At 41.7% G+C, this 23,944-nt stretch overlaps 3 protein-coding genes across 4 annotated transcripts in view; 2 read left to right on the top strand and 1 right to left on the bottom strand.

Annotated features, from left to right (window-relative positions):
• Positions 1-8,572, top strand: part of LOC134183113 (trifunctional enzyme subunit alpha, mitochondrial-like) — a 12,849-nt gene extending 4,277 nt beyond the window's left edge. For both annotated transcript variants that reach the window (XM_062650578.1, XM_062650579.1), the window contains exons 9-32: positions 1-24; positions 245-347; positions 583-652; positions 708-763; positions 1,582-1,652; positions 2,021-2,128; positions 2,390-2,452; positions 2,509-2,555; positions 2,616-2,664; positions 3,195-3,283; positions 3,342-3,377; positions 3,966-4,017; positions 4,082-4,165; positions 4,222-4,278; positions 4,395-4,512; positions 5,082-5,134; positions 5,198-5,266; positions 6,616-6,696; positions 6,904-7,018; positions 7,561-7,619; positions 7,771-7,826; positions 7,880-7,970; positions 8,237-8,291; positions 8,356-8,572. The exon at positions 1-24 is cut by the window's left edge and continues 96 nt beyond it. In XM_062650578.1, the coding sequence (XP_062506562.1) occupies positions 1-24; positions 245-347; positions 583-652; positions 708-763; positions 1,582-1,652; positions 2,021-2,128; positions 2,390-2,452; positions 2,509-2,555; positions 2,616-2,664; positions 3,195-3,283; positions 3,342-3,377; positions 3,966-4,017; positions 4,082-4,165; positions 4,222-4,278; positions 4,395-4,512; positions 5,082-5,134; positions 5,198-5,266; positions 6,616-6,696; positions 6,904-7,018; positions 7,561-7,619; positions 7,771-7,826; positions 7,880-7,970; positions 8,237-8,291; positions 8,356-8,501 (1,752 nt within the window). In that variant the 3' untranslated portion in view covers positions 8,502-8,572. The remainder of the gene's footprint in view (positions 25-244; positions 348-582; positions 653-707; positions 764-1,581; positions 1,653-2,020; positions 2,129-2,389; positions 2,453-2,508; positions 2,556-2,615; positions 2,665-3,194; positions 3,284-3,341; positions 3,378-3,965; positions 4,018-4,081; positions 4,166-4,221; positions 4,279-4,394; positions 4,513-5,081; positions 5,135-5,197; positions 5,267-6,615; positions 6,697-6,903; positions 7,019-7,560; positions 7,620-7,770; positions 7,827-7,879; positions 7,971-8,236; positions 8,292-8,355) is intronic.
• Positions 8,573-9,505: 933 nt separating this feature from the next.
• LOC134183624 (uncharacterized protein K02A2.6-like) lies at positions 9,506-11,021 on the top strand. The gene has a single exon (XM_062651208.1). It carries the CDS (start codon positions 9,854-9,856, stop codon positions 10,373-10,375), a length of 522 nt encoding a protein of 173 aa, XP_062507192.1. The 5' UTR covers positions 9,506-9,853; the 3' UTR covers positions 10,376-11,021.
• A 6,793-nt stretch (positions 11,022-17,814) lies between these two features.
• LOC134182801 (KH domain-containing, RNA-binding, signal transduction-associated protein 2-like) lies at positions 17,815-23,910 on the bottom strand. The gene is made up of 8 exons (XM_062650246.1): positions 23,724-23,910; positions 22,018-22,118; positions 21,842-21,958; positions 21,630-21,779; positions 20,478-20,687; positions 20,381-20,418; positions 20,273-20,313; positions 17,815-18,193 (listed from the first exon to the last, which is right to left on the bottom strand). Exons 1-8 carry the CDS (start codon positions 23,830-23,832, stop codon positions 18,072-18,074), a joined length of 888 nt encoding a protein of 295 aa, XP_062506230.1. The 5' UTR covers positions 23,833-23,910; the 3' UTR covers positions 17,815-18,071.
• Between the last annotated feature and the right edge of the window lie 34 nt (positions 23,911-23,944).

Here is a 23,944-nt window from a genome sequence, read left to right on the forward strand (position 1 = left end):
GGAACTCAACTAACTCCCAGAATGGTAATGTGACTTTTTTCAACAAATTATTAGAGTCTAACAAATGCATGGCTTATGTTGACAGTATGAACAAATAGGTAAAACAATTGTGAGTTGTGACCTTGTGATGTGTTTCATGCACATTTGTGTCGTATATTAACAATTATGGTTCTCTCTAATTTTACTTGATAAAGGCAAAGTGCAGACACACGTATATTCATTTGCCATTTTATTACTGTTCTAGGTTGGCTTGCCTGCTGCACTTGATATGATGTTGACTGGAAAGAACATTCGACCTATTCGAGCAAAGAAAATGGGATTAGTTGATCAAATTGTTGAACCATTAGGTGAGTCATAATTGATATGTAAAGACTAACAGTTGTTTCTACAAATTTCTTTATGCAATTTTGCTACAAGTAGAGTGCACTACATATTAGAATTTGTATTTGTGTTTTATACAAAACTTCTAAGACATGGTTGCGATGTTTATCTAGTATAAGGCTTGAACTGATAAGGTGCTGGAGTATATAATAATTTTCTGTTGTAAATAAATGTCTAAGTAGTTGGAATGAATGCGTTTAGGACCGGGGACCAAGTCACCGGAAGAAAGAACAATGGACTATTTGGAAGAAGTAGCCATACAAGCTGCCAGGTTTATTCATTTCATGTTGATCATGCAAAGCATGGTGTTGCACTTAGCTTTTTAGGGGACTAGCAGATGGAACTGTAACACGCCCTGAGCTATCAAAATACAGTTTCAAAGGTTAGTACAGGAATTGATTCACATGAACACGATTCATTGATGCAAAATATTATGAGGAAGGAGAGTTGTTTACATTATGTAGAATATACCCTATCTACTCTTGTATCACCCACCCATTGGCAAGTCAGCATAGTCAGGAAAATATGAGATGTAGTCTTGCTGGAGGATATAACACCTTTAGGCACTAATTGGTGGAAGCCTTTAACAACATTTGCTATTACTGCTACTATCTACTAATCCTCTTGTCATCTCAGATTCACTAAAGCCTTTAAATTCTGCGTCAGAGTCAGAGACGGTACAGAACAAGTCTGGAGCTTCTTGTTTTAGTTCACTTAGCTCAAAGGAAAGTGGTCAGGAGCTCGTCATCTTGTGAGCTGTCCACAGTATTTGAAATACCGTAATTGAGAAACAACTTCATGATTGTATCGTATTGCTGTCGATGACTCTGATATCCAATTCAGCATGTTTGTCCTGACGGGTGCACAGTTACTGTCATTCCTGAGACTACCCTTGTCCTGGTACTGAGACATGTTGACGATGCCATAATTAGAATCTATGATGATTTACTACTTGTCTACTGTAAAAGAGCAAATTTTTCTTTGCATGACTGAGAACCCAATGTCCAAATGCTGATGATGTTGCAACCTATGCCTTAAACTTTATCTGGGTGCCAATTAACACCAATTAAGTGCAGCTTAGGTGCAAAAGTGTTAGACACTAGGCCAAAGTTGGGGATGGGGACTTAATGGAAAAAGGGGTGATACAGGAGTAGGTATGATTGGGGCTTGTAGCTGTTTGGTAACATTTTTTTGTCGTAGGACTGCAGTATTGGTTGACAACAGAATTTAAGTATGGGAGACAGTATGCTTTAAAGGAAGCTCGAAAACAGGTCGTCCATGCATAACACATACAAAAACACACATTCTGTAGGACATGCGATATGTCTAATTCTAAACTACCATTGAACTTGAAGCATTAGTTTGCACTAAGTGTCACATATTATTTAGATGGTATGTAGATAGGTTGACATATTGATCATTATAGAATATCACTGTTTTAAGATGCATTGGTAGTATATCACAATATTGACAGTTTCTTGTAGCTTGTGGCAACAACACTATAGCACCTGTGGAATTTTTGTATCACATCTCACATTGCTATTTCTGGTCTACATCACTGTCTTGTCATTGCATGAGTCATTTCTTGACATGCAATGAATTATAGAAACGTGGTGAGTCTGAGAGTGATTTGTTGCAGGTTATGAAGATGACATCTGGTAATTATCCGGCCCCTTTGAAGATCCTTGATGTTGTGAAAGTTGGGCTTGATAAGGGATTGACAGAAGGAACACAGGCCGAACGACAGGTGATGTAGTTTGGAAAACAGTGAATGCAGCTAAGTTTAAATCATAGCCAAGGTTTATTTGTCAAACAATTTTGCTCAAAGAGTCCACTCATATTCATTGAAGATAATGCAATATTACTTGTTTCAGCTACCAAAATGAATACAGTTAGACTGTTAGTCTCTATGAATTGGTTTCCTATTTAGTACAATTTGGCTTGACAAATTTTTCCTATATTGTCATCAATAGCTGATTTTCATGTTATCTTTGTTTTTGTTTTCAAGGGCTTTGTTGAACTCTTGCAAACTTCTGAGTCCAAGTCGCTGATCAGTTTGTTTTTCGGGCAGGTTTGTATGCTGTGATTATGGTGTAGGCATTGATAATGTTTTGTTTACACAATCAGAGAGAGTGTCAGAAGAATCGGTTTGGAAATCCAGAGAGACCAGTTCGGTATGGGAGTGATACATATTTTTTTTATCGTGTGTTGCTTATCAGAATTTGCTGTTGCAGGACGGTTGGAGTTCTCGGTGCAGGTCTAATGGGAGCTGGAGTTGCTCAGGTAAGTCTAGTATTTAGTAGCAGACAGTTTTCAGTGTTTAGTTGTCTTATACGGTTGTAAACATAAATAAGCGCCGGTGCTTGTTTGTGTATGTCTGTTAGCATTGTCAATGTGCGAGTTTATGTTCACGGTTGGATTACTCATGGTTTTTGTAGCTGTAAACTTTGTTTATTATTAGTCAGATTGTTTTGTATTACTTTTTAGAAGTGCGTGGTGCTGTTTTGTGCCTTAATTTACTGAACCTTTTTTAAATTTTTTTGAGTGCTCATCTGTTGTTTGCACATCTGGTTAACACAGCATAGACTTGTACTAGTAGGTGTCTCTACTGTGACATTTTCAAAACAACTTGTACGGTTTGTTCAGTACATCTAACCTTGGTAGTCTTTTTCCAAACTTTGGATTTTTTGTTTTGATGTTTTGGATATTGCAAATTATCTCTTTCGACATGAAGTGGTTTCTGGGGTGGACTTTTTTGTGTGTGTCAAATGAACAGTAGATCACTGTTACTTATGCCTTGTTGGTTGATACAGGTGAGTATTGACAAGGCTGGCCACAATGTTTTGTTGAAAGATACGACAGAACAAGGACTAGTTCGTGGCATAGAGCAAATCTACAAGAAGTAGGCAAATACAATCGTGATTGATAATCAAGGTATTGACTGAACAATCTTTGTTTAGCATTTCTGGTAGAGTAAAGAAGAAGCAAATGACTGGGTAATCTGCAAACATTAATTTGGCTATACAGTTTATTATATTTATCTAGTTTCTTGTTATCAATCATGGCATCATAGTTTACTGCTATCTATGACTCTTAGTCTCTTGCTAGAATTGTGCATAGTGATAGGAATATGTTTGAGGTACTCCGAGATACTCATTTTTATGACTCTATCTTGAGGATAACACTAGGTCTATGAGACAAAGAATCCATGCAGTATTGTATTGGTATGCAGAGTACTGGAGGTTAGAAATACTTGTTGCCTTCTGTTGATATAAGCAGTTGGATCATTTGGTTGCAAGGGGACTGTCAGTGATTGACAGGCTTGTTTGTCATTGACAACTTGCAAGAATAACAACGCTTGGAATGGAGCATCTTCAAGCTATGCAAGTGCTAAGTGCCAAGTTATTTGATGTTTACTTTGGTTACACTTGATACTCATGTTCACTCAATCAATAGTAGAGAGTTACCAGCAGGCTGTCTTCAGTTCTTATGGTAGTGTTAACTCTTATCTTGGAAAGAGACAGTGACAAATACATTTGGATGCAGAACCTTGTGTTTTACGTAGCTTTATCTGTTTTGTTTAGCTATGAGAGAGACCAATTGCTTTCAAAGTACACCACCCAGCTGGACTACACAGTATGAGGCACACATTGGTTCAAACTCGTATAACCACACTACTGTTTAATTCTCTTTAATTAAGGATTTTGATAAGACAGATTTGGTCATTGAAGCTGTTTTCGAAGATCTTGACTTGAAGCACAAAGTGCTGAAAGATGTCGAACAGGTTGAATTACTCTGGTATAGAGAAGGCTTGTATTAGTAACTAATTGGCATTCTTAGCATATTGGCGACCATTGTGTATTTGCATCAAATACATCAGCTTTACCAATAACAAAGGTCAGTGTGCTATTCATATGCAAAGTGCATGCAAATGTTGTGGAATTTTTAGTTTACATTAGTGGGCATTTTAGTATTGCAACTTTCTTAATCATCTTCTTTATCTGTCTGTTTAGATTGCTGAAGTGAGCAAGCGACCTGACAGAGTGATTGGGATGCACTACTTCTCTCCAGTTGACAAGATGCCACTTCTTGAGGTCATCACAACGGATAAGACATCCAAAGACACAGCAGGCAAGCCAGCATAACCATATAAGATGGATAATCATATTACTGGCAGAAATATTTTTGGCACTTTTCTTGAGAATTGTATAGTGGCTGATTTAGCCGTAAAGGTGCCCGCTCACGAATTCACGCACACCTACGCAAACTCAAAACTTGCCTTATCCACACATTTACCATTTACCAGCGGATTCTTGATCTTTGTCTTGTTGCACATGACCCGAAAATAGGTCTGGAACTTCGAGGCAAGTAGCTATCATCTAGCAATTTTGCACCCAGTTCTCATATGACACGACAACATTTAAGATCTATTGAGTGTGTCATATGCAAACAGCTCAAGTAGGTCTGGTATGAGGCTACTTATGCTATACATTGGGCTGTTTGATTTTGCCTGTAACTCCAAGGCTAACACTTAGTTACTGAATGTGTTATATGTAAATATAGACAGTCTGGCTGGTATACAAGATGCTAGTAGAATATGTATAAGTTGATACTGTTTGTGTTGTGAGAGGTACATGAACAATTTGAGTCGTTGTTTTGTAATACCAAATTTGTGCTAGCTAATTGTTTTTTTGCCGTAGCTGTTGCTGTGAGTGCTGGCTTGAAGCAAGGAAAAACTGTCATAGTTGTCAAGGTATACATACTATTGCGATGGAATGCTCATTTTGTTGGATAATTTATTATGTGTGGTGTGAAGGATAGTCCAGGATTCTACACTACTCGTATCTTGGGCCCAATGATTGCAGAACAAATGAGGCTCTGCCAGGTAAATTACTAGTTTTGCAATATATTTAAGAGAATTCAAAATTGTGCATACTGTATAGGTGAGCAGACAGACAGACAGACAGATAGCCAGACAGACAGACAGACCTCGTTTGCATGTAGAGGAGCCGGAGCTTGGGTGTCAGGAATTGCGTCTTCGTCACTTGTTGCACCACACGATGGCAACTATGATGAGGTTGGCATGTGACATTCCTGCATCGAGCAATTGTTGTGATTGTGGCAAGGAACTGGACATCCAAGGAATTCCATCTAATCACTAGTAAGACTGGGGGTGGTCCAGTGCACACTCACAACTCAATTGTGTCAGCATGGTCTAACTGCCTGTCTCAACTTGCCGCACAAACTAGAGCCACAATACAGCTAGGTATGTGAACAGTGTCAAGAGGTTGGAAATCTTCATCGTTGACCCAGATTCAGGTGCAGACATTGAATTGGATGTGTCATTGACTCATCTATGGTGTTTGGACTTAGTGAAGGTAGCCACCAGAGAAGGAGTAGCAGCAATGTAAAGCAGAGGAGAAGAAAGAGGCAAAGTATATTTCCGAGCTGCTGCTAGGAGGGTCTTGCCCATTGGTCATTTCTCTTGTTTCTGAACGTTTTGGCCGTTGGCGCAAACAAGCAGTTAAGTAATTGAACAAGCTGGCAGAGTGCAAGAGATGATGAAGGAAAACGACATGAGATCAACTTCAAGATCAAGTGTCGATCAATCATTTCAGTGACACTAGTGTTGCAATGCAAAAGTCATCTCTCGGACGAATATATGTATTGAGGCAGACAGACAGACAGACAGACGGACCGACAGACAGATAGACAGACAGACAGACAGACGGACAGATAGACAGACAGACAGACAGACGGACAGATAGGCACACAGACCGACAGATAGACATACAGACAGATAGATAGACAGACAGACAGACCGACAGACAGACAGACAGACAGAGACAGACAGACAGACAGACAGATAGACAGACAGACACACACATGCACACAAATGCACACACACACACACACACACACACACACACACACACAAACACACAAACACACACACACACACACACACACACACACACACACACACACACACGCAAACACACACACACACACACACACACACACACACACACACACACACACGCATGCATGCACACACACACGCAAACACACACACACACACACACACACACACACACACACACACACACACACACACACACACACACACACACACACACACACACACACACACACACACGGATAGACAGAAACACAGACATGGACTTACAGATAGACATTCTATGTCAACTTGAATGATATGTCTTATTACAGGAGGGTCTACCACCGAAAGACCTGGACAAAATGTCAAAGAAATGTGGATTTCCTATTGGATTGGCTACTCTAGCTGACGAGGTGACAACTATGTAATACAATTAACATACATTAACAGATACATAACATCCAAACCTATTGCTCCTTTGATGTGTAACATACCATGCTAATTCAGAACAAATTGTGTTGAGTGTGATTTTGCTCTGAGGAGCACTTGAAGTGTAATGCCACAGAATGCCTTAATGGTATCAATTTGAATAGAAAACACATGGTGTCTATTGTTCACAGGTTGGTCTGGATGTTGCATCTCATGTGGCCGAGTTTCTAGGCAAGTCATTCGGTGCACGATTTGGCGGAGCTGATGAGAAGTTACTGCATGATTTGGTTTCACAAGGAATGCTGGGTAATCTAGTAGTTCATTGTATGTTTGTCTGCATGTCTGTTGGTATCTCATCTGTCACAATCCACATGCTAACAGAGTTGTGTTTAATACTTGTACTGTCAGTTGGAGGCGCTATACCGGCGTTTTGCGACGATTGACTCATGTCAGATGACTGCATAGGGCGTGGTTTTACCGGTAGTATAAATGTAACGATGAGAGAACGTCGCGTTAGTCTGTGTGAGTCTGTGTGAGTCTGCGTTAGTCTGTGTGAGTCTGCGTGCGTCTGCGTGAGTTGAGTAGAGAGACCATAGATGCGCTGAAGTTATTAGTATAAGCTTTGATTGACTATTGAGTTTTCAGTATCTCTCCAGTGTGAGCTTGCATCATGGTAAAGCGCAATCTGAAACGGACACGCTGTGCGCTAACTTTCCATTGGCTCGCAACATCATCAAGGGTTTTTTATTGCCTGGTTTGTTATATAATTGGTCTTACATAATTTTATGTACAGTATGTTTACAATGCGTTTTGTGCTGTGTGTTTCTTGATTGCTGGTTGGTCTGCAGGTCGGAAGACTGGGAAGGGCATATATGTGTACTCGGGATCAAAGTCGAAAGATCGGGAGGTGTGTGAGTCAAGATACGCGCGTGCATCACAAGCGCCCATGCACATGCATTTGCACTAACACCCACCCACACACGCACGCACACACACACACACACACACACACACACACACACACACACACACACACACACCATATGTTCTTTTTGCAGGTAAACAAGGATGCAGAGGACATAATGAGAAAATATAAAATTGAACCAAAACAGAAGTAAGAAACTCATCAGTCATTGCCATTACTTTTTTTATCAGTTCTGTTTTCAGTCTTTCCTTTGAAAACGTTCGTATGAGACTGTTGTCGAGACTAGTCAATGAAGCAGTCTTTTGTCTACAAGAGGGAATTCTCAATAGTCCGGTATGTATGCTTACTTGTGTGTCTCGTTTCACACGTTGCAACTTCGTGGGTTGACTGTTTCAATGTTACTCTGCTGCATCATTGTGCTGCTGTGTTCTGTGTTGTTAGTTACTTAAAAGTGTGTGTGTGTCGTGTGTGTGTGTGTGTGTGTGTGTCGTGTGTGTGTGTGTGTGTGTGTGTGTGTGTGTGTGTGTGTGTGTGTGTGTGTGTATGTATGTATGCCTGTGCGTGTGTTTGATACAAAATTCTTTTCCCATGTTATTCAGACTGATGGCGACATAGGTGCAGTATTCGGTGTTGGATTCCCACCTTTCCTAGGAGGTAGCTAGACCACACTTGATATAAACATGATAACAAGTAGCTTTTACTTCATCCATCCTTGTAGGTCCGTTTCGTTTCGTTGATTCATATGGAGCTCAAAAGCTTGCAGACAACATCCTCAAGTTTCGTGAGGTGCATGGTGAGCACTTTGAGGTTGCCCCAATGCTGTTGGACTATGCCAAGCAAAGCAAGACCTTCTACAGCAAGTGACAATGATTAACTAATTTTTGCTGTATTGTGATGTCACTATACTTAATGTATCAATTTTCTTAGTTTCGGAATCACCACACCAATATTCGCTGTAGTAGTAGTAACAAGGGGTAGACATACGGGGACTAGAGGGAAAGCTAGGATCACTCTTACATAGATCTACTAGACGTTACATGGTACCAGGAGTGGGGTCATGACCGAGCAACTACGTCCACCGCCGCCTCTTGATTTTGAGTCCCGTCAGCTGGGCCCCGTTTGGAAAGCCTGGAGAAAGCGATTCATGGTCTATTTGACAGCGAGCAACAACGACGAAGCGTCAGAAAAAAGAAGTCGCTTTTACTTCATGCCTTGGATCCCGAGGTGATCGACATTAGCGAGACATTCCTCTTTCGAAGGATGACGGGGAAAAGAAGGATCCAACGTTCGACGAGTTGGTGGCGAGATTCGACGCACATTTCTTGCCACGTGTGAATGTCACTTTCGAACGCCATCAGTTCTTTACGCGCAATCAAGAGCCCGGCGAGTCGGTCGATCGCTCTATTACGGCACTGCGGAAGCTGGCCCAGACATGCGAGTTCGGTGAGATACGAGATTCGTTGGTGCGTGATCGTTTCATTTGTGGACTTTCGACGGTGGCGGTGAAGGAGAAACTGCTTGGAATGCCGAACATTACATTGGAAACTGCTATCGATAAGTGCAAAGCTGCTAGCCTCGTCAAGGATCAACTTCGAGTTATCGATGCACCGGCAGACGAACAAGTGGCAGATGTCAAAGCATCAGGAAAAACACCAGTGGTACACGGCTCAGCTTCCGCAGGAGCAGCGGCAAAAGCGAATGCGTCACGTGGCAGATGCACCCGTTGCGGTTACAATCATGGAAGCAGACGCACCCCCCTCACCCCACCCTCCCCCACCACCACCACCCGCACCCCCACCCCGATGGGTAAGACGTGCCGCATCTGGAAAGGTGTCGGCCACTTTGGAGTGATGTGCCGCAGCGCACCCACCGACGAGATTGTACATGCTGTTGGTCCCTTGGTCATAGAGGATGAGGGGAAGCACAGACGAGATCCGTCGAGCAGACATTTCATATCAAAACGATGGAGGGTGACGGCGCTGCTTGGATGACAGAAGTATTGACAAATGGAAGCCCTATACGTTATAAATTAAATACCGGCGCTCAAGCGAATATTCTCCCGTATGCAGTGTAAAAGCAAATGACAGGCCGTCCGAAATTACACAAGGCAACAACGCGTCTTTTTGCTTATGGAGCGGTATCGCCGATATCAGTAGCAGGGCAATGTGTGTGCGAGGTGTCCGTACAGGGTGGGATTTATCGGAAGTTGGGATTCTATGTGTTGGCAGCTGACGTCAAGGCGGTGCCATTGCTGGGGCTCACGGCTTGGGATCAGCTGGGATTTTATTCGCCGAGGAGGAGCAGGGATGGCAGATGTCGGAAGTGTGTCAACGTTTTCTGATGACCCGGATGTGGGCCAATATTTGGATCTATTTGAAGGTGCCGGCAAAACCTTAGGGGCACAATATAGCATCAGGTTACAAGAGAACGCTCTACCAGTGGCTTTAGGAGCGGCACGTCAAGTGGCATACCCCCAATATCGAAAGGTTGAAGAGGAATTGAAACGAATGCAGCGATTGGACGTAATTGAGGAGGTGAGCGAACCCTCCCAATGGTGCAGTCCAATGGTTGTCTACGTACCTAAGAGAGATGCAACAGTGAAGATATGTGTCAACTATGGGAAACTGAATGAGTTTGTACAGCGAGAGCACTATCATTTACCAACAGCAGAGGAGATCTTTGCCAAAATGAAAGGTGCTAAGTACTTCTCTACCCTCAATGTGGCGGCTGGATTTTGACAAATTCCACTGGATCCTACTAGTTCACCACTGATGACGTTTATCACTCCTTTCGGACGCTTTCGTTTTAAACGGCTTCCATTGGGACTATCATCAGGACCGGAAGTATTCCACCGAGCAATGCATCACATTTTGTCGGGTCTTGAAGGAGTCGATTGCTTTATTGACAATGTGATTATTTGGGGATCCACCAGGGAGGAGCATGATCAGCGAGTACGCCCTGTCCTGGAACGATTGAGAGATAAAGGAGTCAAGTTGCAGGCGGCCAAGTGCAAGTTTCGTCTTCAGGAAGTGACATATTACGGTCATATCTTGTCAACGGAAGGGATCAAAGTGAGTCCACAGAAGGTGCAAGCAATAACACAAATGCAGTGTCCGGAAAACAAAGATGACCTTTGTTGATTTCTGGGCTTAGTCGCATATGTTGCAAAAATTTTGGAGAACAAAGCACAACTCACAGCCCCGTTACGTGAGCTATTGAAAGATGACAGTCCTATGAAGCACAGTGACAAAACAGCTACAAGCCAAAATCATGTATTCTATTAAACAACTATTCTTCATCGTATAATATTCGCATCAAGGACTCGACTGTAGTCACATGAATCAATTCTACTAAACCTATGAAATTATGATAGCTCACGACGTGTTAGTTCCATGTGCCAGTCTTCTAGTAATAGTCAGTGCAAACACCACGCTCTGAACAACCTGAGCAGGCACGTACTTATGGGGGTTCAGGGGGGTGAGTGTAGGGTAAGAACGGACCGACCCACTTCAGTTGGAGGCCCACGCTTGTACAGTTACTGAGATACTCTGCATGTATATGATCAATCAGACTCAGGGGCGGATATAAAGGTGATTATGCTGGAGGCACAAACTTGTAGTCTAGACATTTTCAGTATATAAATGCATAATATAAATTGTAATTTATAGACACTCTATGACAGTATATAGATGTGCAATATAAATTGTAATTTATAGACACTGTATTACAGTATAGACATGCATAATATAAATTGTAATTTATAGACACTCTATTACAGTATAGACATGCATAATATAAATTGTAATTAATAGACACTCTATTACAGTATAGACATGCATAATATAAATTGTAATTTATAGACACTCTATTACAGTATATACATGCGTAATATAAATTGTGTAATTTATAGACACTCTATTACAGTATATACATGTGTAATATAAATTGTAATTTATAGACACTATTACAGTATAGACATGCATAATATAAATTGTAATTAATAGACACTCTATTACAGTATAGACATGCATAATATAAATTGTAATTTATAGACATTCTATTACAGTATATACATGTGTAATATAAATTGTAATTTATAGACACTATTACAGTATATACATGCATAATATAAATTGTAATTAATAGACACTCTATTACAGTATAGACATGCATAATATAAATTGTAATTTATAGACATTCTATTACAGTATAGACATGTGTAATATAAATTGTAATTTATAGACATTCTATTACAGTATAGACATGCATAATATAAATTGTAATTTATAGACATTCTATTACAGTATATACATGTGTAATATAAATTGTAATTTATAGACACTCTATTACAGTATATACATGTATAATATAAATTGTAATTAATAGACACTCTATTACAGTATAGACATGCATAATATAAATTGTAATTTATAGACATTCTATTACAGTATAGACATGTGTAATATAAATTGTAATTTATAGACATTCTATTACAGTATAGACATGCATAATATAAATTGTAATTTATAGACATTCTATTACAGTATATACATGTGTAATATAAATTGTAATTTATAGACACTCTATTACAGTATATACATGTATAATATAAATTGTAATTAATAGACACTCTATTACAGTATAGACATGCATAATATAAATTGTAATTTATAGACACTCTATTACAGTATAGACATGCATTATATAAATTGTAATTTATAGACACTCTATTACAGTATAGACATGCTTAATATAAATTGTAATTTATAGACACTCTATTGTATACAGTATAGACATGCATAATATAAATTGTAATTTATAGACATTCTATTACAGTATATAGATGTGTAATATAAATTGTAATTTATAGACACTCTATTACAGTATATACACGCGTAATATAAATTGTAATTAATAGACACTCTCTTACAGTATAGACATGCATAATATAAATTGTAATTTATAGACACTCTATTACAGTATATACATGTATAATATAAATTGTAATTAATAGACACTCAATTACAGTATAGACATGCATAATATAAATTGTAATTTATAGACATTCTATTACAGTATATATACGCGTAATATAAATTGTAATTTATAGGCACTCTATTACAGTATATACACGCGTAATATAAATTGTAATTAATAGACACTCTATTACTGTATATTATTCTATTACACCAAAGGCAGTAGGAGTCTACAGATACGTATAAAATATCTAATGTATTTAACCAGGGTGCCTAAGGTCATTCGAATTAGCAAGGTTCGGTTCAACGTACATAGTGATACGAGTGTACACAGTGTTGTGACATCAAACAAGGTGACACATGACCGGCAACACTAATCGCTACCATCAAAGCCATCCGTATACACACAAAAAGTGACATATAAATGAGAAATCGAAACGGGTTCTAGACTACACTCAACAAAATCTCATCAAGCCAGTCACTCCAGAACACCATACACGCTTTTAACTATATGTTAACACCAACTAGTGCATTGAGTAAAGTTCCATCCAGGGAAGTCAGCAAAGAGCGAAAGCAGGGCCATGTGCTTTACTTTGCCTTGCAGTTCCAAACGCTTCACGCTGTGCCGAGAGCAGACATGTGAGGTATGCCTGCACTTGCGCATTTTCTTTACAATGAAGTTACATTGAAACGTCAAGAATCCCTTCTCGAGTCTTTCGGAAGCAGTTCCGATGAATTGCAATGTACTGATTCTTTAACCACAACTCGAGTGATGTCGTTAACTCGAAATAGTAAGGCAAGCACAACGTTTCCTCCATAGCAGACTGTATCCTTCGTTGCTTGCTGTTCCTGACCAGGACGAGATAGTGAAAGTTTGTGGTTTGATGTGTACATTATGTCGGCAAAACTAGACAAACTAGTGAAGTCGTACAGGTACTTGGTCAATGAAAGAGTGAGTGCTTACGTAGAAAGATGCTATCGAACGACAGTTGGTCAGAAATGCACCAAACGGCAGTTGCTCGTGAAATAGCAAGAGTAGGGGCCGAAATAATGGTGGAACTCGTCAAGTGTTTGAAAGACTCGGATGCACCTTCGGTGAAAGGGCTTTGATTCGTACATTCGGACTAACAACACTCTGGCCACTTAGAGATACGCCCGTTGAGGTTTGGCAGCACCGCGCTTTGAAGACAACCTAGTCACTTCACTGCCGGTCCATCATCAGACCGAGCATAGAAGCTTTACTATCAAACATGATGGATTCAATGGAACCACTTGGTACCATTGTATCACACCACCACAACTGTGACTATTCACACAACGTCGTACTGTATGACACGCAGTCGCAAGTATTTCGTCGCCACCAACAGACACACAGACACACACACACACACACACACACACACACACACACACACACACAGACAGACAGACAGACACAGACAGACAGACAGACAGACACACACACACAGACAGACAGACACACACACAGACAGACACACAGACAGACAGACAGACAGACACACACACACACACACACACACACACACACACACACACACACACACACGCACACATACGCGCGCGCGCGCGCACACACACCACACAAGTCTCGTATGACTGTATGAAAAACTGATGCCGTGTTCTCGTTTCGATTTGAAATTTGCCATCGCCCATGACACTCTGCGACTGCCATTCACAGACGAACAACACAGACGTCATTCAACTCGAGCTGCAGCTGGCAGCATGTAAACACCAATAAACGTTCGATACATCAATCGGCCCCTCGTTGCATAACGGACTAGCACGTGCAAAAACAGTTACCGTATTACTCCGCTTAGAAGGACACTGCCTTTATACCGCAAGGTTTAGCAGACTGCCTGTATACCACCCCGGGGTTACAGTCATGCCCTTTTAGGTAAGGGAATGACTCAACATTGCAGTCAATGTACGCACAGTTCCATGTCAATGCATTCAAACATACACTACCCATTAACACAGATCTACTAAGTCACAACATCTACTAATGCACATGCATATGTTTCACGTGCTACAGATTTCCACTCTACATCTAATCACAGTTTCTCCTTCATTCTCGTCTTCATCTCTGTCTTCCCCATCTATGATGCCTGTGCAAATGCATTCTTCTGGTTCCGTCAGTTCGCAAACTCCTCCCTTTTCTTCAACCAGTTTGGAGTACACTGCGAGCTTGTGACGCTCCTGCTCTGTTACCACGGTACTCGTCAATCTTCTATATGATGACATGCTTCCTGTTCACTGTGTATGTTCTGGCAGTTTTCTTTTCTTATCAGAATCGGCTGACAGTGACTGCTCTTCGAATTCCACTATTACACACTCCGACTCCTGCAGACACCGCCCTGTTGCAAGTTGCTGATTGCGCAAGCGCTACCTTGCTGATGCTCTAGATAATCGAAGCTACCTCGCCTATCAGGGCATGCCCTTATAGTTGCAAGATTCCTTGGTCTCACTCTGTAAATCCACTAAATTTTCGTATGCACTATATTTTCGCATTGTTCGTACAACTCCTAAATGCAGAGTTATCGCCAGAGATTTTTGGGAAAGTGGCGAGATGGACGGGTCCATGACGCACACAGCCTGCTCATTACAGTCGGACATGCGCACTGGAGCCGATCTCATGTGAGGTAGACGTCGCATTGAGGCTATTGCAGGTAACATATGTTCAAGTGCCCTGGCACTTCTCGATTGCCATTAACTAAGCCCTTCTATAATTGCCGTCCGTTTCAATGAATGCAAACGCAGATGCAAATGCAGAAGCAGTGTGACCAGGCCCATTGCGATGTTCATAGGTTGCACATGCATAATGCAAACTATAGAAAGTTTCTCGTCAAGCGTTGATTGACGTGGACCACTGATGTTGCTTCGTATGAAGCTATGACCAATGCAGAGTAGATTCTAGGTGTTATACACACACACACACACACACACACACACACACACACACACACACACACACACACACACACACACACACACACACACACACACACACACACACACACACACACACCACACACACACACACCACACACACACACACACACACACACACACACACACACACACACACACACACACACACACATTCCAGACAACAGCCTGAAGAGGTGTGCTTTCCGGGTCACCGGAAGGGCATCCGAAACTAGAATCAGAGGCAAAGTATGGGGATTGCAATCAACACTTGTGCGTATGTTTGGAACGAGGCTGTCATCCAGCGTTATTTTGTAGAGCCTAGACTTGTGGCTATTGTCACTTAGTATTGTGTTTCAGTTGTATGAAATTCTCAAACATTCCTTAGCTGTAAGACTTTAGACTCCTATCTACCGTTTCTGAGCATGACGCAGCTGTAGCAAGAACCCTGTAAATGTACTAAATTAAAATGTATCATACTAAAATTTTCTTGGATGACAAACTGTTATTACAAATTGCCAACATCAAATTTAATCGATGTCGATGATGTACAGTACCACAACACAAGACAAACGCCGATTTTACAACAAATGACCAAAATGAAACTCTGTACATACAAGCATGTCCAGTTTGCAACGTCATGACGTCACTCAACTCCAACTGTTTCTTAAAGTACTCTGACCGACATCTAGCAATGGCATCAACAGAAGATGAACCAGACAGTTGACGTTCTCGCAGCAGTGACGGTCTGTTTTTTTCCAATTAGTCCTAATATGCTTCGTTCGAAGACGCAGCTGCTGTCTTGCAAGCCAGGTCCAAGAAAGTGTCTAGCTGCCCGTGATCTTTTCCTGCTAAATTTCTAGTTGTACAGTACCATTTCTTCAGGCTGTCGGTCCCATACTAGTAACTGTTTTTAATATGCATTGCGGGTTGATTGAACTTTGTGATTCTGTGATTCAACAAATTTTTGCAGACGAGCTCGAGCGTGTGACCTTGTAAAAGTCCACATTATTCAGTGACTTGGGCAATAGTCAGCCTAGTCTTTGAGTCGTAGACGTGATATTGTCCTCTCTTTCTGTGCTTGGCAGCCAAGTGATCTCGATCCAGTGCCTTCTCTATACAACTGCGATGTCCTGTTGTTGGATCCCGGATGCGGCTCGTGATCTCCTTGGTAGTGGTACTAGTTCGTTTTGATCTCTTGCCGTGAGCCAAGTATGGATAATACTTTTCTTTACCTTAGTACTCATGCTGATGCACGTACAGAATGAAACAGTTACTGTACGAGTGTGCGCTAAAATTGTCCATTAAAGCCCAGTTCACAGTAGGACGCTAGCATGAGCGTCCTGGGAGCTGACGATCACCGCGCATCAGCGTCACACTGTACACATGTCAGCGTCCGCGACGCTCGCACAACACTAGGCAAGCGTCCACGATGCTGGAATAGAGAAACGTTCTAATCGAGCGTCCTAGCCGGAAGTGACACAGCGTCCGACAACATCACGAGCTCATTTTCAACCAATCGAAAGTCAGTCAGAGCAACTGGATGTATTCAAGATATTCTATTCGTTCACATGCCATCGATCATTGATTCGTCAATGAAAGTTTTCATTGAGTGTGTGAGTGGTTTTCCATGCATTTGGCAAGTTCAGTTAAAGGACTACAAGGACCTATGGATAAAAGAAAAGCTTGACTCTACAGTGCAGCAGCAACAAAAGCAAAACGTCGTCGTCCATGTCTGTCGTGAGTACATTGTACACGTGGTTATTTGCAGCGCCAAACTACTGTCGCAATGTGTTCTTTGTGCGATGGACGCTCGTCAGACGCAATACTGTGAATGGTACAGTGCTAGTGTCTTCGCTGACGCTTGTGTCAGCGTCCTTGTCAGCATCCAGGACGCTCGCAAGATGCTCGTGCGAGTGTCGTACTGTGAACCAGGCTTTAGAGCCCTTACGAAAATAAGATGCGTACAAAAGGTTCTGGTCAAATGTATGAAAATAGTTGTATACAAAATTTGTGGATTTACAGTATCTACTAAACCTCGCTTATAAGGGCATGCCCTTCTAAGCGGGGTAATATGGTACACTAGACACTGCGAGTGTCACTTAATTAATACAAGAAATTCAACTTCAAAATTTAAGGCAAAGACATCGATCAGTGCTCAGACAGTAGAAACGGTTACTGTTAGTACACAATAACCTTTGTTATCTCCGGTTGCCTTAATTAACCAGTTAGCAGCGATGTTCAGAAGGACACCATTTAATAAAAGCGTTAGACGTTCACTGATTGAGAAACATAAACGATTGTAAGTCATCACTAGAGCAAGATTACCGGCTACGATCAACTTTGCTGTTAGCTATTAACTCAGTCAAAAAATAGGTGTAAACTGTCAGCATGTCAGTTCAGTTACATATACCAATATCAACCATGATGGAAAAATACAGGAAAACATACGAAAAACAATTAGCATCACCTCGTGTGTGGGTGTGTCTCTCTCTCGATGATGATAATGATGTTAGGAGAAGTAGGGATGATCTCGATATGACTGTTTCTGTTGCAGTCGCGTCACCGGCATCTTCAATCTCCCGGCGACGTTCACCGGCTGATCGCTCGCCCAATCCTCCTTTGATCCTCTGCCTACAGAATGACCACAAACGAGAAATCAATGCAGTGATATCAACAACTTCTCTACCATAATGGAGTCAGAGTAAATATGTTGAAGAAGGTGGAGACTCAACCAAGTGGATACAGTCGGTTGAGCACTATGGGTCTCCGATCGATGTATGGCATGGATCGATTCGAAATGCAGGAAGATGACAGCAAGACGCCGTCCCTTACTGCTATGGAGACAGCACACTCCACATCGAACTGATAATGCCATTGATCGTGAAAGTCCAAATAAGCAATCCGGGGCAGTAAATCAAATGTAAATGGGTCGTCAAACAAAATATCAGATTTAAGTGGCCATGCCCAAATAAGAGTATCACACTCCTTGTTCTGCAATGACTGGCTGCACTGCTGTAACACTTTGAGAGGTGTGTGATGAGCATGGTTCAACAAGGGTATGTGTGTGTTTGTGTGTGTCGTGTGTGTGTGTGTGTGTGTGTGTGTGTGTGTGTGAGTGTGTCCACGGGTGATAGTTTGGAAGCAATGGTAGGTGTGGAGTTACTGTAACTCTATTAACTGAAGATGTCCAATTAAGCTAATAAGTGCTTGGGAAGCTTAATCAAACAAAAGTCAACACAACAATTTGTTTGATTTTAATTTTAATTAATAAGAGCCCGTGGCATTCATTCAAAAATTCAAGGTACCCTACTGAGTACTTCTAACCTTGTCTGTAAATAACATTATAGACCTCTAACTACCATATCCTTCCAAATACAAGTCCTTCCAAATACAAGTCCTACCAAAATTCAAGCCCCAGGTCTTTAATTCAAACCACTTTACAACTTAGTCAGAGTCAAGTGAAGCAACTTACAACTCTAAATATCTTCATGCCATATAAAACAAGGCCCTGTCTAAATACAAGGCCCTGTCTAAATATAGGCCTCTGTCAAATGCAGGCCCCTGCCTAAATATAAACCCCTGTCTAAATATAAACCTGTCTAAATATAAACTCCTGCCTAAATATAAACTCCTGCCTAAATATAAACCCCTGTCTAAATATAAACCCCTGCCTAAATATAAACCCCTGTCTAAATATAAACCCGTCTAAATATAAACTCCTGCCTAAATATAAACCCCTGCCTCAATATAAACCCCTGCCTCAATATAAACCTGTCTAAATATAACCCCCTGTCTAAATATAACCCCCTCCCTTAATATAAACCCCTGTCAAATGCAGGTCCTTGTCTCCATATAAACCCCTGTCTAAATAGAAGCCCTTCTGTAAATACAGGCCCCTGTCCAAATAGAAGCCCCTGTCAAAATACAGGCCCCTGTGTAAATACAGGCCCCTGTCTAAATACAGGCCCCAGTCTAAATACAGGCCCCTGTCTAATTAGAAGCTCCAGTGTAAATACAGGCCCCTGTCTAAATGCAAGCCTCTTTCTAAATACAAGCCCCTGTGTAAATACAAGCCCCTGTGTAAATACAAGCCCCTGTGTAAATACAGGCCCTGTCTAAATACAGGCCCTGGGTCTTTCATTAGTACACAAACAAGGTTTGCATTGAACCATCTAATTCAAACCCCAGGGCTTGTATTTGGATTAACTCCCTGTATGTACTCCCTGTATAGTCTAGCATATCCTACCGGAAGTACATGTATGATGGCGGAGAGGGTCTGGCTACGCGAGACTACTCCCTGTACATGTATGCATCCTGATGCATCTGAATCATCCAGTACAAACAAGCCGATTTACTAGACTGTCATAAAATGTCTCCAGTACAGTCACCCAATCATACGGGGTGCCACCTTCCGATAAGAGTTTGTGTGTAACCAATAGTACATGCATCATTCGTATTCGTATCCAATGATCAAACATATTATCTGATATATCTGATGCAATAGTATAGTGCAAGAATGAAGTCAAAATAGCAAGGGCTAAGCATCGAAATGATCTACTGTATGTGCAATCGGTTACACAAGAAACTGGTCGAAAGGTAGGGTGCCGGATTGTTGGTGTCAAAACCCCAATGACTGACGAGATGTTGCACATCTCCTGCTTTACAACGTAACCCGTTTTACACATACATACCCGTTTTACACATACATACCATATTGATGCATCATGTGAGCCCCGTAGCCATTCCCAGATCTACATAACACAAAATCGGTTTAACTTTAAATATATTATATAGATATAATATATAATTAATTATTACCCCGGTGCTGCATCATAACTGCCAATCTCGGCAAAGCCCTAATAGACACATTACATCAGTGCATGTCAACCACACGTTCCAAACTGCTAACTAATACCTGAAACATTGACTCAGTACCGGGAGTCCTCGGTAGGGGGCTGGTGGGGGACATCTTGACGGGTGGGAATGGATGGTTACCCGGTTGAATGCCACGGACGATTCCGTAAGACGGACTAAACTGCGGTGGCCGTATCGGTGGTTCTCGGTATGTTCCGTTGATCATGGCGAGTTCCCTCAGTTGTTCGTTCTTTAGTTGCTCGGCAAATGGCTACAGGAAATGCAACGGATGTATAGCAAAAGGCAGATACAATCGACAATATTATGTCGCTGGTACAGACTCGTAGTGTGCGTGTGTGAGTGTGTGTGTGTGTGTGTGTGTGTGTGTGTGTGTGTGTGTGTGTGTGTGTGTGTGTGTGTGTGTGTGTGTGTGTGTGTGTGTGTGTGTGTGTGTGTCGACATCTCATAACCCATACAAAACCAACCTAATCAATCACCCACATATCAGCCAGTAACCAAACACACAAGCACAACAACAAGCACTGTATACAATACAACAATGCAAAGGTCACTCAATGATCGACACTGCAGCTACTTTTACCGTATTTCTGCAAGTAGTAAGTAACCCATGTATGAACAGTAGCCCATGTTTTGAGATAACTAAACCCATGCTCTGAGATAATTGAAAAAATAGTAGACCATGGTCAAATAGTAGCCCATGGGTCACTATAAGCAGAAAGGTGCTGAATAAATGTTTGCACACTTTCATCTGTGCAATGCAATCTTGGAGCTCCAAGGCAGGCCATGCCATCACTGAAGTCGTTCAGAATACGACGGCTTATACACTTGCACTCTATGGTACTGTACTTCTACTATACTTGATTAATGGTACTGTGGCGTCCAATGCTCGTAGGTACACAGGCATATTGTCTGTCGAGAAAGGTTAAAACAATAACAGCCCCTGCTTGAATAATAACCCATGCTCTGAGATAATCAAAAAAATAGTAACCCCGGGTTACAACTGTCATGCTCTGAGATAATTGAAAAATAGTAACCCCAGGTTACTACTTCCATGCCGAGATGATTAAAAAATAGTAATCACGGGTTTCTACTGCCATGCTCTGATATGATTAAAATAGTAACCCCAGGCTGCTATTCATGAAAACACAACACATCTAAATTATTAAATTTTAGGTTGTTATGACAATCATACACCAGGAATCATCATTTTTCTAAGCTCGGCGACACCGGCGGCGAGTCTCGCCTGAGCCAGAGCTTTTGTGCCAGTTGCCTCGATCACAACGTGGAGCTCCTCACTCAGATGAGTATACTTTTCGTCACCACAGGCTCTCAACTGATCCTCCTAACAAGACAAGAGCAAACGTAAATGGCAACTTAGCCAATTCCTTCGGTACTGGATGTAACCTGTTCCTTGTCTCTCATCGATCCACGACCGAGAATTGTCATCTTGCAGCCGGTTTCGCTTTGCATCCGTTTCAGTGTTAGTCCTCTTGGTCCGAGAAGCCTCCCGACGAAATTAAACTACAAGGCAATTATTGCATAACATCGAACATCCGACTACTGGCTGCATACTCTCGTACATTCGGATGATCTTCGACGGGGATCATTACTTTCTCAGTCAAACGAACCATCGACGGCGTCTCCTCTCCATTTGTTGTCCTCCCTTGTACTCTGTCGATCTCTGTAAACAGTAAGTATACGATGTATCTGTTATGCACAAAGTGTGACTTAGGGTTAAGGTTAGGTATATGCATGGTTTGTATTGGCAATCCATGGATTGTACTGGGCAATTCATGGATTGTCTAAATCTGCGCTCTGAAACAATATATCATGAATTGCCAATACAAACCATGCATATACCTAACCCTAATCCTAATGCCATACTGATACATAGCCCAAACTGAAGGCATAGATATTGACCACTCGACACAGAACAATCTAGAAAGAGCAAGCTAAAATGAGTGCTGCCAAGTCTCACGCATTCAGGTCTGTCTCACACTCTCACGCATGGCTGCTCAAATCTCACATATACTAGAATCTAAATTCTGGAGAATATTTTGGAACACTTTGGAACACAGATAGAGCCGTGACTGTAAATATTCACATTTTAGCCAAACTAATGTACCATTTGCAGACCTCTCAACCTTTTTGGCACTAAAACTGTCTTTTTAAAATGACCACGGCATTAAAACATTTTAAAGTGGGCGTGGTCTGTAGATTATGTTGGTCTAGCTTGACGTTTATGTGCGCCAAGGCTTTGCCACAAACTTCTAAACGTTACGTATTTACTTTTACTGTAAGTAGTACACCGGATACCTCAGATACAAGCAAGCAGAGCCGTATATAGAGTCTAGTTCAAAGAATCTGCTATGTCCAGAAAGACGGAGCTAACGAGTCTGCGCAGAACGACTGTCAGAGTGTCTCACAATAACCTTGTCAGGGAAAAAGACTGACAATTGTGAAAATTGGCTGCAAATCGTGAGTTGAGGGGTCTGCAATTGTTCAGTTGGTCTACTGGTGTTAGCCTTTACTGCATGCAGATGCTTACTCTACATAATGGTTCTAACTTTCTCGGCAAACTTATTAAGTAGCATCTGGAAAAATGAGCCCCCACAGAAAGTAGGAGTGTCTTTACATTGAAAACGATTCCCACCCAATGGTTGTTCGTAAACGTTGACATCTCTGTAATACTGTTAACTTTGTATGTATTTTCGAGTTCAGAACCATTAACTTAACTAGGCAACTGTACTTTGTATTTCAATCACCCACAGTTTCTTTACCAACACATTTGCTCTGGACTAATGCACCGAGAGTCTGAATATACCATCAACATTCAAAAAATCTCTCTCACTCACACATGACAACATACAGACTCTACTACAGAACTAAGGAGTACAACTACGTAAGACAACTTCCTTTCACTTTACTCCCCAACATCACTAGCCTGGGCCTCCCAGACCGGTGTAGCGCCGGGAGTCTTGGAGGTCGAGGCCACATTTGCGAACGTGTGAAAAACACTTTCACCGACAACGAGCACTAGCCATGCCTCGTCTTCGTGCAAGAAAACACGAAAATGACAAAGAAACGCATTTCTGCCGCTTCAAAAGCGATGCAAACTTTTGACTGAATGTATGCAGACCGGGAGGCTCGAGTACACACATGCAGCTCCCTTCCTAGCGACTCCACGCTAATGCCTGTAGCTTAGACACGCTCACAACCCAAAAGCTGCTCGCTTCTCCCAAGACGTCGGCTTCCCACCGTCGTTTCTCATGTCGCCACTGCTCACCTTGCTGCAGTAGACGCAGCGCGTGTCCATACGACGGACTAAGACCCTCTTTCTCGGCCGTCAGCTCCTTCAGGTAGTTGCCGCCGTCGTCGTCGCTTTCCGCCGTCATGACTCAACGGCTCGTCGTCGAGCGAGCAGCGTATTCCGATGGGAACGCCTCTCTCATGCAACAGGAGCAAAGCAACGCCCCGGATACTCCACGCGCGCACTACACAATGAAG

Source organism: Corticium candelabrum, chromosome 8 (genome assembly GCF_963422355.1).
Source record: "Corticium candelabrum chromosome 8, ooCorCand1.1, whole genome shotgun sequence".
NCBI classification, from domain to species: Eukaryota; Metazoa; Porifera; class Homoscleromorpha; order Homosclerophorida; family Plakinidae; genus Corticium; species Corticium candelabrum.